Here is a 15,643-nt window from a genome sequence, read left to right as displayed (position 1 = left end):
GGGCACAGTTTAACAAAGAATACTTCACTCTGAAGACAGCAGCCAGTGATTTTTGTCTTAGATACCTGTTCAGTTTCCACTGATGAAAGTCTGACTTGCAGTGCCTAACTGAACATGAAATTTGGCCTGACCAATTCCACCCTTGCAAAAAGTGTATTTAGAGCTGTCAGATACAACATAATTAAAACTTGAAATGAAGGCTGTACCCCTTCCCTACTCTATTGATGTAAGTGCCAGTTTAATGTTTCTGCTGACTTTCAGGAAATCCTCTTCCCTGCCTTCTGCTAATTCATTTTATATTACAGCAATAAACTCGCCCAAGAAAATGCAGAGACAGAGATAAGCGTAAGGGATACAGCCTGAGTGCACAGAACGCAGCAATACATACATCAGTAGAACTTAAAATAAGATCCTACTACCTTTGCTTTTACCCCAAAGGCAAGACAGAAAGTAGAACAGCTCTTGCAATAACAGCTTCAGACACGGAGAGAGGGCTACTTCAACACTGTCGAAAGGGGATGTCTTCCCTTGCCGTTTAGGTGGACAACAGTTACTGAGAGGCTGCCACCTCTTGGGTAGGGACAGGCTATTTGCATAAACACATCTGTGCATAGAGCGATTTACCAGGTGCAGGGGAACAGCACCATGAGAGCCCACAGAAGTATACTGTTCCTCCACTTATGTACCCCAATCACGGGAACTAACATTACACTTGTGTAATCTCTTAACTTTCCTTCCACGCTTCAAATTATTCCTTATTTTACAGTTAGAATATGTAATGCCTCTGTTTATTTTTAAGCTCTTCGACACTTCCTCTACAGCACATGTAGAGCCTAGTCTCCTATTATTTCCTTCCAAATGCTATATAGCTGGTGGATGGTGACCAAATACAGTTGACTTGAGCAGATCTTTAATTGATGTCCACTTAAGCAGTTCTTGCATGCAGTATGAGATATCTTGATGATACTAGAAGAATATGCTATCTGAAGGAAAGTATGGTACATCTTCAGATAAGTAAGGTAGTCTTAACATGTTGAAGCCTTTTTTTTAAATATGTAACATATGACTGAGTTGGGAACAGACTGCATTATGAAGTACCACACAGATGGCCACCGCTTTTAGCACCAGATTACAAAAAAGTGAGACATGCAGACACATTTCAGTTATCTTCACTTACTTTTGGCATGTAGAAACAATGGTTAAAAATAAGCTGTGTTATTTCTCAATTCTAAATTTTTGCCTGTTGTTCTACTGGGGCTTTTTGGGGGGGCTGGGGCAGCATCTAAAGCTTGTGCTTTTGTTTTGTGGTGGTTGTTTTTTACTGGAAGCATTCTGACTAGGCATTAGCCTTCAATTGTAATAGCCAGAGATAAAATGTCAGTCTTTAAACATTACACGTCACAAAACACAGAGTGAAGTTTAAATTAGTAATTATCAAGAGTCAGAAAGTGAATCTTTTGGCATCTACTTTCTACCACAAATGAATTCATTTTCATTATCAATTAAAAGTGACACTCATTATTTTACCAGTAATATAATTCAGATCTACTCCTTACAACCAGTTGGCAAAATAGGAAAGTTACAAAAAAATAATCAAAGTTTAACCAGTGTACAAAGCTAAATACCACCACAGAATTTTACAGCTGTTTATGCGATACCTGCCATTTCTCTAGGCTTCGAGAGAGGGCACTGTGAGAATTTTTAGCAACAAAGAACTGCACAAAACAATTAACAAACAGCTTGACAGGGAGAATTAGGCATTATAGATTAAAAAGCAAAATATGAAAATATAAGCAACCCTGCTGAGCCTTTCCAGTCAATTTATGTCTTTAAGTCAAAGTGGTATATTGAGTCTTATGTTGAGCTGCTTGAAATAAAGGATTCTTATTTTCTAAGTTCTGAGTGTGCTGAGAAATTACTCTTCAGATTGCTCCCAATTACTGCCTTTTGAAAAGGCTGCTCTTGAAAACCAACTATTGAACCAAAATTCTTTGTTTGCCTGGACTCTAAATACTTGACTCAAATTTGAAACAATCAGATCTGTCTTCTGCTCTCTCTCAACATCTGTTTTAGTACAAAATTTTAAAGAGTTGCTCCACTCAAGGCTAAGCCAAAAGATAAACTATGTCATGTTACATACTAGTTTCTGACCAAGGAAATGACACCTTTAACGGGGTTGATTGTATGCTGTCATCACAACCAGAGCAAAGACCATTCTCCTTCCATTTAATGTTGTTTACATACCCTAGCCTATCAGTCAAGTCCCAGAGCACATTTGGCGATGGAATTAGAGGAGATCCATCATACAGGACCACTGAAGCTCCTGTAGCAAGCGCAGTCACTAACCAATTCCACATCATCCAGCCAGTCTGGAAAAAAGAAAATACCAACATTAGTTTCTATCTTTGTCAGCTAGCTGCCCGCTTTCCTGGCAGCACTATGACAGGATCAGAAGTGTTGCTTGCTGTCATGTGCTGGTAGAGGAGCTACAGGCAACTAGAAAATGATGGACAGGTGTAGCTTTTGGCAGAATCATCTGGACCAAAGCACACTCCCTGTCCTTATGCAAGAGGTGCCATCTTCCCCTCCACTTTCCTTGCCAGAAGTTTTCCTGCTTTAAGAAACCGTTAAATCAACATTTGAGTTTATGCCCATCTCTGCTCATTACATCTAATGATATTATTTAGGAATCAAATAATAAGGCTGGAACACTGTTTATCCTCTCACCTGTCCCAAAACTGGATCAGCTACATGTTCCTGATGGATGTTCATCTAACTTATCCTTACAAACACCTAATGAGATGGGGATTCCATACCTCCCTATACACACATCTTTAAAGCATGAGTCAAGAGATAGGACAACTTTGGGACAATGTAATCATTATGATTCCTCCATGGAGATATTACAAACTGACTAGTAGTGTTAAAGTTCAGAAAGGAACTCATGAGGAAAGACATTAGTCTTCTCAAACCGTTACAGTAATAGAAGACTTCAGAATAATTTTCTTTACCACAGCATTAGGAAAAAACCTCACCACACAACTGAACTCCTACATAGAACAGTTTTATTCCCTTTCCTTTACTGAGCTTAGAGTTGTACAGCTTCCTCCCCATCAAAACAGAAAGACATAACAGAAATTCTCATCTTCAGTATGGGCAAGCCTTGCATGATGCATGAAGGTGGAGCCTTTTCTGCAGGTGATATTGATGAGGCAGTTAGATCAATAAACCTAAGAGACTGTAAAAATCAATCCATTTTACTCACTAATTAGATCAGAAACATTTAACATGGGTTTGACCTTTCATGAGAAAGGTCTCTGTTGCTTTTTATTATTCCACCTGATGTTTTTAAACTCAGTTAAGTAGGACAATCTCTTGCAAAACAAGAATTAAAAATATGTAAAAATGTAGTTGTAGAAAAAGCTCCCCCATCTTTATAAGAAAAATAAAGTGCTTTTTAAAATGCCTAAATAAGCCACACTTGCCGTTGTATAGTACATAATAATGTCATTGCTGGTCATGTTGCCATGAAGAATGTGTTCCTTCAGATGCTGTATTAGTGTACCCTGAAAAAAACACAGGCAAAGAAAAAAAATCTAAGTTCACATAAATGAAAAGCAGAACTCTGACAGCACATTAAGACTTCAAAAACCCTAATGTTGTCAATCCTTCACAGGATGTACTCCAGGATTACAGGCAAGTGTTTCCTCTTAACCACAGCTGAAGTAAATTCCCAGGGCCTACCTACAGCAGCAGCAATTGCATTCTCCATTTTCTCACAGAACTTTTTAGTCTCTGTCATTAGACATCAGCAATTCCCACTGCACATCACTTGTAATCCACAGAATAAATAACTTCCTTCACTTCCTACTCTGCCCAGCCATCAGAGTACTCCATGCAGGCCATAATTTTAACAGCATGCTTTTACCAGTCAGATTTTCCAAGATAAGCCCCTTTGACAGAGTTTCATTTTCAGTATATCTAGGCAACTGGGAGGAATGAAAGACCTAGAGCTGCTATAAACTGCAGCAGCTGTTATACATAAACACTATTTATCCAAACTATCTATTAGCATCTAGGAGACAAAAGACCTAACTATACACATCTCTTATGAACACTGAAGTGACTAGCAATGTGAAAAATCTCACTGCTCAAAGCATCAATATTAACAATAATGTAGTTAAATATATTACTTCCTTTTTTTGTTGGAAATGCTGCTGAAGTACATTTCTGATCATCATTAAAGCATAACTTCTAAGGATAAAAAAATTTACAAACTCTTCACTAAGTCCCTTCAGTGCAGTGACAAACTAATGTGGCTGATTTTAAAATAAAGATTTTTTTGCATTTATGCAAGGAATTATAGTGGAACTATTAAGAGCTTCATAAGCATGAAACAAGATTTATGCTGAAAGAAAAGAGATTACAGATAAACATTTGAAATGAAAAAGGAGAGTCATAAAACTGGCACACGCTTCAGGAGAAGAGCAGAAAACATTAAATAAAAATAAAGGAGTAAATCTTACTTTCTCTTTGCAACTCAGAGGAACCAGGTCTGAATTCACCTGCTACTGTTTGAATACACTAAGCTGTCACAATGCTGCCATCTAGCTATAGCTACCATTATCTACATTTAAAAATTAAAAAAAAATATTGGTATTTAGAAACACTGTGCCTAATTTAACAGTTAAGATTGCCAAAAGAATTGCAGGTGTTAACATAATTATGCCATTTACAAAAGTATGAACATTGCCTCTGCAGGAGAATCTGAAAGAGCCACACAAAGTAGTGAAATTAGAAGTCAAATTCAATTAAAATAAATATTGGCTTTCTTTTTCCTCCATTTAGTTGTTGCTATTCCAGAGATATGGAATCAAAAGGAAGTTTTTTAACAATGAGTTTAGGTAGAGGCTATGAAATATTCCTCTGCGAAACTCTCAGTCTGGAAACAAAGGTATTGAGGTAAAAGGCATAGCTGTTCTAAAGAGCTAACAGCCCAAGATGCTCTCTCAAATTTATTTATAGGACTTGCTTATTTATAGGACTTGTATCATCCTCAAAATAAATCCTAAGCATTTAGCATTTTGTGATACGGATCTGGCAGCTGATAAAAACTTACTGGCCTGCTTGTCTTCATTGGGCTTAACATATGGCTGATAAAGTGCTGAGCATCTGGAATGTCAAAAAAAATCAGTAGGCACTGCTGCTCCTGAGCCACACTATCGGCACATAAGGGACCACTGCTAAGCCGTTACGTAGCTGAGAGAGCAGCTACTCGTGGCTGCTGGCCCTGGTCTCAGACCAGCAGTGCTCTCCATACAGCATTCAGAAGGAGTCCGAGCATGAAAGATCCTCAGAGCAATTTGCCTACAGTTAACGCAAGAACTCTGTAGCAGTGCAGCTATTTAAGCCCAGTTCTTCCAAGTCCTTATGATGGATGATTAGGATTTTACCGTAACAATTCTCTCCTTAGATAGTTGGGAATATGAAATAACTAAAAGGGGGCCTGTATGAATGGGGCAAGGAGCAGAACCAACATTTGCAGGACTTCAGAATAACAATTACTCACTAACATTTTTCAATAAGCCTCCAAATGTCTTTCTGTAGCACACCCAATTGTTCAATATGAAACAGCTTTGCTTCCAAGACCAGAAAAATCTTACTTCCTCTGAGGCAATACTTTTTATATCATCTCCCATGACCTGGCTTCATTTTCATTATTTACATATGCTGTTTCACTGTGTGTCAAGAAAAGAGAATATGTGCAGAGAAAACAGACCAGAAACATACTGCAGAAATAGATAAAGCGAGTTGGGAATTTAAAGCAAGCTGCCTATTAGCATCTATAAGATCAGTACAGTAACAAAACAGCATCAAAGTGCACTGCAAATAAGCAATAATTGAAATGTCTTTATTGAAATGTCATGTCTTGTGTTTTTAACTATCAAAACCAAACTTCAGTTAATCTGAGGCTGGAAAAATGAGACAAAGACTGTGGGCTAATTCTGCTTTTGTGGAAATCAATGAGAGCTCTCCTATTAATTACAGTGGAAACAAGATTAAGCCAAGAACAAACTGAGGAACCCAATCAAGTGTGCAGAAGACATCTAAGAATTTATTTGCACAGATTTTATTGTTGGCCCTATTCAAACTGACACATACAAAGCATGCAAACCAAGGAAGCTTCTGATGCAACAACTTGCTTTTAGGCCAGAAGTGTTAGGACCAGAACAGAAGAAAAAAAATCATCCTGCAATACAGGAACTACAGAACTGCTCGGTGGGAATACAGAACCCTCATACATAACATATCTTATTCAGCAAAGCATCACATTCTCTCCTCCCCAGCAAGGATGAGTAGTCTGTACCTAAACTCTAAGGTAGCTCCATAGGAACCAAAAAGATGATTCAGATGGAGAGCAGAGGCATGAGATTAAGGGCAAGCCAAGCAGCCATACAGATAACATGGGAAGAGAAAGAATTTTGCAACAGAGAGAAGTCCTGTTGTCTGATCTACATCTGTGTTTTTCATTTCCCTACTGTTTATCATGCATTGCTGAACAAAACACCTGTCCTGTTTTTGCTAATCCATCTTTGCAAGTACTTAACCAGCCTAAAGCCAGCACAGCTTCAAAACAGCTGTCAAACTTCAAAATATACCTCCTTTCTTCTTCACAAACATAGGACTTGTGTCCCAAGGGGACCATTTTATATGTCACATTCTGCCTGGTATGATCTCCTATCGATAATATATAAAGCATAGTGTTTACAGGCAACATGGGATTTGTCTGTGGGTAAGTACTTTGGTCCTTGCAATCAAAAAGAGGTAGGAACGTGCACACTATGGGCATAACAGGAAAGTGATCCTGCCCTCAGGCTACTTAGACAACTCTACAGCCAGTCTCAAGATACTCATCCTGACTTTCAGAGCAAATAGAAGAAACAATGAACTCTGGCTAATAGTGGTGCAGTTTAATTTATACAAGTTTGTACAAATACGCTAGACAACACATTCCGCCTGCCTGCACAGAAAAAACCCTGCCTTTTATAAAGGACTATACTGATGGCAGAGTTAAGTTTCAACACTGTGCCTGACTGGAGTCACTTCCTGAACTTTATTAAGTTGCCTAGAGCAACTTTTAGCACATGAATAGTAAATGAAACACACGAGCACAGGTGATTTTGGCAGTAACATCGCATATACCTTTAGTCACAACAAGACACTGCCTAAAGCAAAGCTTTCATACAAAGCCAAACCTACACCCAAAGAGATAGCTAACTTTCTGGCTTCCTTCCTTATAAAAGGACTGATGAGGATGACATGCTCTGAACTGATAAATGTACGGAGTAAAGTTTAAGGTCAAAAAAGTTCTGGATAATAAAAACTGCAAGCTCCCTATGGGCCTCAACTTGACAGTGTCCAAAAGCACCCAATTCAAGTTCTTTTGTCTTTTTCTACAAGCATCAATCAGGCCAGTTCTGCTAGCACTTGTGTGACAGACACTTGCTCCCAGGTAACAGCTGAAATCTCTGAAAGGTCTCCACACCAATCTCTAAACCAAATTATTTTACATCCTTATTAATCCACATTTGCTTTCAAACAGTCACTCACAAATAGAAAGTTTCATTGCAAGTTACTGAAAAACTGTTGGCGATCAATTCCTCCTTAAACTACGTTATATGATACTGTTAACAGAAAAATGTAACCCAAGTAAATATAGATAGTGCAGTTCCAGGAGGGAAGACATACCCCTGCTGAATGAACCATGCATTTTGGTGCCCCTGTTGTGCCTGATGAATACATGATAAAAAGAGGATGACTGAAAGGCAGCTGCTCAAACTCCAGCTGGGGGGCCTGGTCTCCTTTCCCAGTAGCAAGGAAGTCTTCTAAAAAGACACTGCATAAAAGGAGAATAAAGGAACATTTCAAATTTTTTTAAAGCATTACCCTCAGCCCATATATAAGATTACCTCTGTATCTAATAGTTCTTTTACAATAAACTACATTATTTTTATTCTTAGTCTTTCTACTCATTGTTTGAATTGCTAATTGTTTTGTTTCCTTTTTCTGTTTTAAAATAAAACAATAGTATAATATTGAGATGAAACAACAAAATCAAGCAGATAAATCTGCACCTATGATCAGCTGCCAGCCTTAACAGCGCTCAGACTGGAACAACCTGACCCTCAGCACAAAGTCTGGAACTCAGCCATTTCCAAAGGTATCTAACATACATAATCCAGACCAGTAAATAGGCAAAACAAATTATCTCTAAAAATGTCACTTAAATTATTAATTGTTTACTTTCTTCTCCCTGCTATATCCTATTGAATTTTGCCTTCATTTGAGAACTATTAATACCAACAGTGGTTTTGTGGAAGCAAAACATGTGCAGCACTATACCACTTCTGTTTTCAGTATGAAGCTGGACCCACAATTAAGGAATCTGTCTAAATCCTAGCTTTTGCAAGTTCAAGAGGTCAGGTAGTTTCAATAGCTATCAGCATCCATCTCATCCCTAGTTAGGCCAGTCACAGATCAAAAGCTCCCATTACCTGTTTGGAATCTTAGAAATATCTATGGTTTCTCTTGAGGAGACATATGGAATCACCACCACTTTTTTTATATCTGGAAGCCCTGGAAGAAAGAAGGAAAAAATATTTCCTACATTCAGTTACATAAACCAAAGGTCTTTTCTGTCCGATTGGATCATACAGCGTAACGCACTAAGTAACAGAAATAATGATGATGCACCGAGTACTGGATATAGTTTTAAATGTTAAAAACCCCGAAAGACTACGTTGTTACCTAAGACACAATTTCCTCAATATTTCCAGCCTTTTAAAGATACATGTGTAAATCTGCAAGCTTTAGTGCTGTAATACCTCTTCATTTGTCTTCAGCAGCACTTCCCATGGGCTTAAAAAAACCTAGTATCATTAGTCCCTGTTCTCCCACTTACATTGCTAATTTATGATGATATATTTAAGCTAAGCTAGTACAAGTCTGTTACAATTACACAAAAGACTAGTTAGTTTTTACTCAAATCAGTTCTGAAATTTTAAGTGGCCACAGAGATACTGTAAAGGAGGAAGGACAGCAACAAGCAGTCAAAAGTGACTTTTAGTGGCAGTGCAGGCTTTGCTCACAGAACGACAGCGTAACTAAGACTAGAGAGTATGCAGTGAAATACCTTTTACCACACTAAGCAGCTTTTCCAAGTGGTTGTGTTCTTTGCCATTGTATATAACAGCTTCAACAGAGAAGATGAGCTTAGGCTGAATTTGGGAAAATCTGTCCAGTACACCCTAGGGACAAAGAAAATCAAGTTTAAAAAATGAAATTAATTGCTACAGTAGGAAAAGCCACTGGATACTAAATGCAAATCTCATTTCAAGCAAGGAATAAGGACAGGAATTAGCAGGAGAATTGTTAAAAGACTGCCTGCTTGTCTTTCACTCACCCAAGATCTTCAAAGCACAACAGGTTTGTAACAATCTATTTCATGACCCCCAAATATACCAACCAATAACACAAAATCACCACACATCACGGAACATCGTTCACTGAAGGATCAAGCTCACAAAGCTAGCTAAGCAGTTAAAAATTCACCTTGAGAATCAAACTCACAAACTCATGTAAAGAGGATAAGCACCTAACTGTGATGTGAGCAGGAGTTAGGCACTTAATTTACTTGAAGGTCCACAAGACTCTTCTCTGCATCTGCATAAGCCCTTGTAAACTGCCCCCAGTGCTGCTTTCACAATGTACCAGTTTGGTAGTCTGCACAGGGGGAAAACTGAAAAAATTGGTCTTCTGGAAAATGCATTTATCATATGACAAGCTGGCCCTTCACATGAACCAGCAGCTTTGTTCTGCTACGATTAACAAAGGAAACTGTACCACTAACTTTAACCAGAACAACTAGATATTGAACACGCACATACATATATACTACAAACAAAAAACTACCACAGCTCCTTTACAACCTCTGGGGCACAACACATTCAAATGCTAAATTTTCAGGTGTCTCCTCCAGCTTACACTGTTTTCAGGAATTTACCAGAGCTATTATCACATTTGAGAGAAAAAACCCTTCTGGCTTTTTTTTTTTTTTTTTTGCAGGTACACTGCATGCAGCAGCCCACCAGAAATGGATCTCTTTGTATTCAACAGCAAGAAGCAAATCCATTTAGTGATAGCTCTCAGCACACAGTAATGTTCATCCCTCTTTAGCTACATTACTTGAAACATTAAGAACTACAAGATTACCCAACACTAAAATTGTCAGCTAACTGTTCAAGAACAATCTCCTAAATCATGTTGCAAAAATCAGACTTCAGTCATGTGCTAATTCTTCCCAGCATTCTTTATTCTTCTGTCTCCTGCTTTGTCCTCCACTCTGCACACACAGTGAGACAAATTATTACCAAATCAAAAGACCAATGCAAAAACAGCACAAGCAACTAATCTCTATTAAACTCCTCCTCCCCAAGCTGGGCTGGTCAGGGTTGCAAGAAAGCCTACTGCAAAAGTACGGAGGTCCTGTCCTGACAGCTTCTCCATGTTGTCTTTTCAGGAAAGCTCACTGAACACCACAGGTAAGGTACAGGGATATGACTAAATAGTAACATGCAACTGTCTCTGCTGAATATGTCACTGAACAGCTTTCTCTCCTATCACCCAAAGATGCATTTCCTTTTCCTTGTTCACATCCTAAGAAAATACAGCAACAATGCATTGACACCTAACTTTATCAATTAGTTTGAAACAAAAATCACCAGAATCTGTTTCAGCGGCATAAGAAGTTTTCAAGAAGCCCCTAATGCATTAGCTAACAAACTCAGAAATGTAGATTTAATACATTATTGTTACCCTCTAAGGCACTAAGAAAGCAGGAAATCTGATTTCCTAGGTATATTATCATGTCTGCTTCTTTGTACCCTTTTCAAAGAACAGACCAAGCAGCCAAATTACACATGGCACGCGTGTGTCTGTGTGTATACATGCGTGTATACGCATTCATGCCAAGCACAGAACACACATGCCCCATATCCACTCTGCCTGATGTTTCAAAATTAGCAACAATGAGAGGACTAAGGGTACTCTAACAGAAGAATCAAATCTGAAGAGAGGTGTGAGTCAGAAACAGAGATGACTACAATTCTCAGGGTCTTACTAATCCTGCTAACACACCCAGTTGGATTCATTAGCACTGGCAGGATCAAATCCCACAGGGCAGCCTGGTATGATACAAAGGCAATACAAACAGATGGAACATGTAATTGCTACACTGGAACTTTAATCCAACCAGATGGCTCAGCAAAGAATTGCTTTCGTGAAAAGCTCAGGTATACCAGATATGGCTCATTCTATTCTATGAGCCTCAAATCCAGTACTAAAAATTGTGCAGGGTCCCATGAATGGAGCTGCACTGACTTTGCTAGGCTCAAAAAGCTTTCTCACGTAGTTCTAAGAGCAAAGCCTCTTTTTAAACTTACATATCCAACAATTTATTATGCCCAGGCCACAAAGAACTACTTTCCTATTAATATACATAAATGAATAACAGGGACTAGAGAAATGAAGCAAAAGCTGCCAAGAGTGGCAATCTGCGTGGGAGGGAGCTCACTGGTTCTCTGACAGCAGACTTCCTGAACACTTGCAAAGTCTTTGGATGTATGGCATTCAGAGCCTGCGATGTGTAGGCAGTTCTGAAAAGTGACATTTCTAAGCTTCACAAACATATATACACAATTGGGTTTGAAATGTTTAAAACACTACATTATTTCCCAAAACACAAACAAAATCTTCATTTATGTTAACAAGACTAATGTAACTGCACAGAAGGAGGAATATCTTTTCCTTAGGGTGGAAGCCAATATCCCTGAGGACCTCTGTTGATGTCCCTCAAGATTTTAGGGTTTGAATTCATGCCAACACATGCTGCCAAGCCAAAGGAGAATAAATATCAATGGCACTGTTGCTCCAAGGCTAAATTTCATTAAAAAAACCTATCACAAAAACTAAAGCTGGTCACTGAAAATAACAGCACATCAACAAGGACAGAAAACGTACCAGTGCCCTGTAACACAAGCAAAATGAACAATCTTCCCCCAAATGAAAGATCAAATCACATTGCAAAGAAAATATTCCATACTATCATTTTCTGAGCAAGCAGAAAATATTTGTAGAACAGATTGATCATTACATGCTGTAATGATTTTTTTAATCATTTTTTTCCCAATGAGACATCCTCAAGTGTAAGAAAGTGGAATGCTGCTGCCCTCTAGCGTTAATCCAGAGATGACAGGTCCATACATTTAACCAGCTACTGGGGTTAAACACTGAGATTGAGGCTATTTATTACCTAAAAACTTTGGTATTTTCTGTGTTCTGCAATGCACAAACAGTACATTCGCCAAATGCTTTCATGCAAACTTTTATACAGAAGAAAGGCTCAACACTCCATTTTACAAGTGATTTGTATCTGTTGCTGCTTATGATGTGTGCTGAAGACTCCAAAGAAAGCAGAATATATTCCCAAAACTTCCAGGGCACACTAACATCTGGTTGGATATCATGATAATTTTTACCATATTTTACACACAGCATTTATGCCTACATTTAAAAGAGCTAAACAGGTTAGCGATATTAGCTTGAAATTAATCACATTGTTGGCAAAAATAACACGTTCTAGAAAAGACCAAGTAGGGTGTTGCTCAGTTTACCCACACGGGAGGCAGAGGAAGGGACTACTTTGGCAGAGGAACTGGAGTGGGGCTAAGCAGCCTGGGGAAAGATTTGGGCAGGAAGGGCCAAGCCCCAGACAACTCTGTTGCACTGCTGCTCATCTGCACATTTATAATAAAAGCTCACCAAGATTATGGATCCTGCCTGAAAATACCCCAGAGAGCTAGCTAAAGACACTCAAATTACTATGCTGAAAGTCATTACTGACAACTGAAAGCATGAGGTTTCGTCATTTGTGGTAGCTAGAAGAAAAAGTTGGTGTACTTGGCAGTGCCAGGAGGTGGCAGTAAGACTAAAGTGAAGAGACTATCTGCCACTATCACCTTCACATTTGTCTGAAACACAAAAGAGAGCTTTTCTGCAACACACAATAATAAGGCTACTCACATTAATGCCAAAGTCTGGTGATGTTGAACTCCAGATAGCACCAATACTTGCAGCAGCCAGCATTGCTTCCACCGCATGAATGCTGTTTGGTAAGTAACCTATGGCAGAATTTGAACAGTTAAAGATGGAAGAAAACTAAAAAATATCAAAGCTTACAGAAACATAATCTATACAATAGCCAGTTTAAACCGATAAAAAAATGAAAAATCCTAGAGTGAAGCATCCTTTATCTCCATGAAATCATAATGTTATCATTTGAAGTAAAATCAGTTACACAAGGAATTAGAAATAATTCTATTCATAAAAATAGTTTTATCAGGTTTTGTATCTACAAAGAATACAGCACCATGCAGAAGAATAGAACAGGTCCATAGAAACATAACCATTAGAAGGAATGAGTATCTGGAAGGAAAGATTATAAATACTCAGTTCAAAAGCAGAGGTTCAGCTTTACAAAGCTAAACTTTGTCTGGTAGGCACTGCCAGAATCTTAAACACAAACAAGCAAAACCAGTGTCTCAGCTGATAAGGGAATGGTACAGTGGGACAAGCCTGGAACAGTCCCACGCAAGTGTAACTCCTCAGGTTTATCTCATTAGCCTGCAGCAAGATTTCAAGATTTAAATACACTTTATCAAGGCATACAGAAGAAATTAATATCAAGAAAGTTAGATTTTTTCAGTGGGCTCAATTTAAACAACTCTCCAGAAGGTCCTGGGTGACTGAGATTGACTCTCAACCGATCAGAATCCAACCCACAAATTAAAACATGCAACTGAAATTCACAAACTACACTGAAGTAGATCAAAGACCTAAAGTTTCAGCTCATCCTTTTTAAGCAACTTAAAGATGTTCAAGTACTTAAAAAAAGAACGCATACAACAGGCCTAATTGAACTACTTGCACATCTAATTAGAATTTGAGTATTTGAAAGCAACCTTCAACAGCAATGAAAATACTTTCCAACCTGTTTAACAAAACTAGTGAGCACTGATAGATCTTGGACTTCAGTGCAAGTTGCAGGTGCTCCACAAGTATCTACTGGACAGCAAAACCTCACTAGTCTAGTGCAAGGCACTTTGCAAAGAAACCTATTTATAGATGCACGTTTCAGGACAAGAACTAAGACCACAGATCTTAATAGCAAGTCTTAATTTTATCAAGTAGGAAGGTACTGAGCTTGATTTTTGCTAGTTTGTCTACACACCTTGAAAATCTATCCGTTTATCCAAATCTGTAAAAAGTTGACTTTAAGAATAAGTCTTAATTTAGACTGAGATTTTTCTTCACAATTCAAAATCAGTGGAATCTATTTCTTAAACCAGCTTCATCACATCAATTAATCTGTACAGTGCCATGCTTTTGGAAATAGCAACTTTGAAAACAGCATCGTAACTTATGCCCAACAACTTCTGGAAGAAACACAACTGTGAGTAAAAACCTTATACCACGTTAAGATATAAATTACACCCTAGAACTGCCTACAGTTTGTGCTGGTTTGTTCAGTGAAGTTCTTAAGTACATTAAGTGCAGCAAAACCTCATGCCCATAAAGGCATTATTTGCTATTTTTCCCTTAGAGTCAAGGTTTATGATACAAGGTACGGTATCCCAAAATTTTACTTATTTTTCTTTACGAGATCTTCCTCCCTGAACAATAATTTGAAATTTGAAATCTATGAGCCAGAACAGACTAAAATGTCATTTTCTGTGATGGAAGCAGTTCTTTTTTTTAATTTATGACAAATGTTTCCACTGAGCATTTCTTGGATGGGGTTATCAGCAGGCCAGAGTACAATGGAAACTAAAAGATGTCCTCTTCATGCTTTGCAGCAGTTATTACTTTGCCATAGCTTACAAGCATCAGTTCTATTATAAGCAAGTTCTCTTCCTCACCACTCCTACAAAAGCCCCAAAGGCAAGAACACAAGTCTCTGCTTATTACTGAGCCAGACAATTAAATCATTACTGTTAGTTGGCTTTGAGGTGCTGTTTGAGTTTTAGAGGATATCAGCCAAAACTGCCAAAAGGTATGAAACGTGCGAGGCAGCTTACTCTGCATTTCTGTATCTTCACCCCAGATCCTCCAAACATAGCAATGTAAGAACCCAGGCTGCTACTCTCCACTCACACAAGCTGCTTCTCCTGTCGGTCTTTCAGATTAAAACTGGATTATCAGAAAAAAATTATTTCTCTCTCAGATCAGAGATTCTGCAAACCAATTACAGCAACTATCATGTATGTAAAACCCCCTGCATTTGACTGTGCCCCTCGAGATATCAAGTGACACCTCAAAGCATTCACTAGGCTGACACAGGTCGTAAGTGTCTAAAACAGGAATGTTGCTGACAAAGAGGATGAAAACCCCAACTTTTTTAGCTGGATTCACATCAGTGGTCACAGAACAGTGACTCATTTACAGCTAATTTAAATATTTATCATGTTTGTTTATATATTTAACTAGACCCTCCATGTTCCCTGATACAATATTTCAGCTGAGGATC

At 38.3% G+C, this 15,643-nt stretch overlaps 1 protein-coding gene across 1 annotated transcript in view; it reads right to left on the bottom strand.

Moving 5' to 3' along the window:
• The window catches only part of AACS (acetoacetyl-CoA synthetase), a 43,066-nt gene that overhangs the window by 10,596 nt on the left and 16,827 nt on the right, over positions 1-15,643 (bottom strand). Inside the window, exons 5-10 of the mRNA XM_075769382.1 lie at positions 13,141-13,238; positions 9,194-9,308; positions 8,556-8,637; positions 7,750-7,897; positions 3,486-3,566; positions 2,245-2,369 (exon numbers count right to left, since the gene is read on the bottom strand). Of these exons, the coding sequence (XP_075625497.1) occupies positions 2,245-2,369; positions 3,486-3,566; positions 7,750-7,897; positions 8,556-8,637; positions 9,194-9,308; positions 13,141-13,238 (649 nt within the window). The remainder of the gene's footprint in view (positions 1-2,244; positions 2,370-3,485; positions 3,567-7,749; positions 7,898-8,555; positions 8,638-9,193; positions 9,309-13,140; positions 13,239-15,643) is intronic.

This window comes from Balearica regulorum, chromosome 17 (assembly GCF_011004875.1).
Source record: "Balearica regulorum gibbericeps isolate bBalReg1 chromosome 17, bBalReg1.pri, whole genome shotgun sequence".
Classification (NCBI taxonomy): Eukaryota; Metazoa; Chordata; class Aves; order Gruiformes; family Gruidae; genus Balearica; species Balearica regulorum.
Note: the sequence above shows the minus strand (reverse complement) of the source record. Positions and strands in the feature narration are given on the sequence as shown.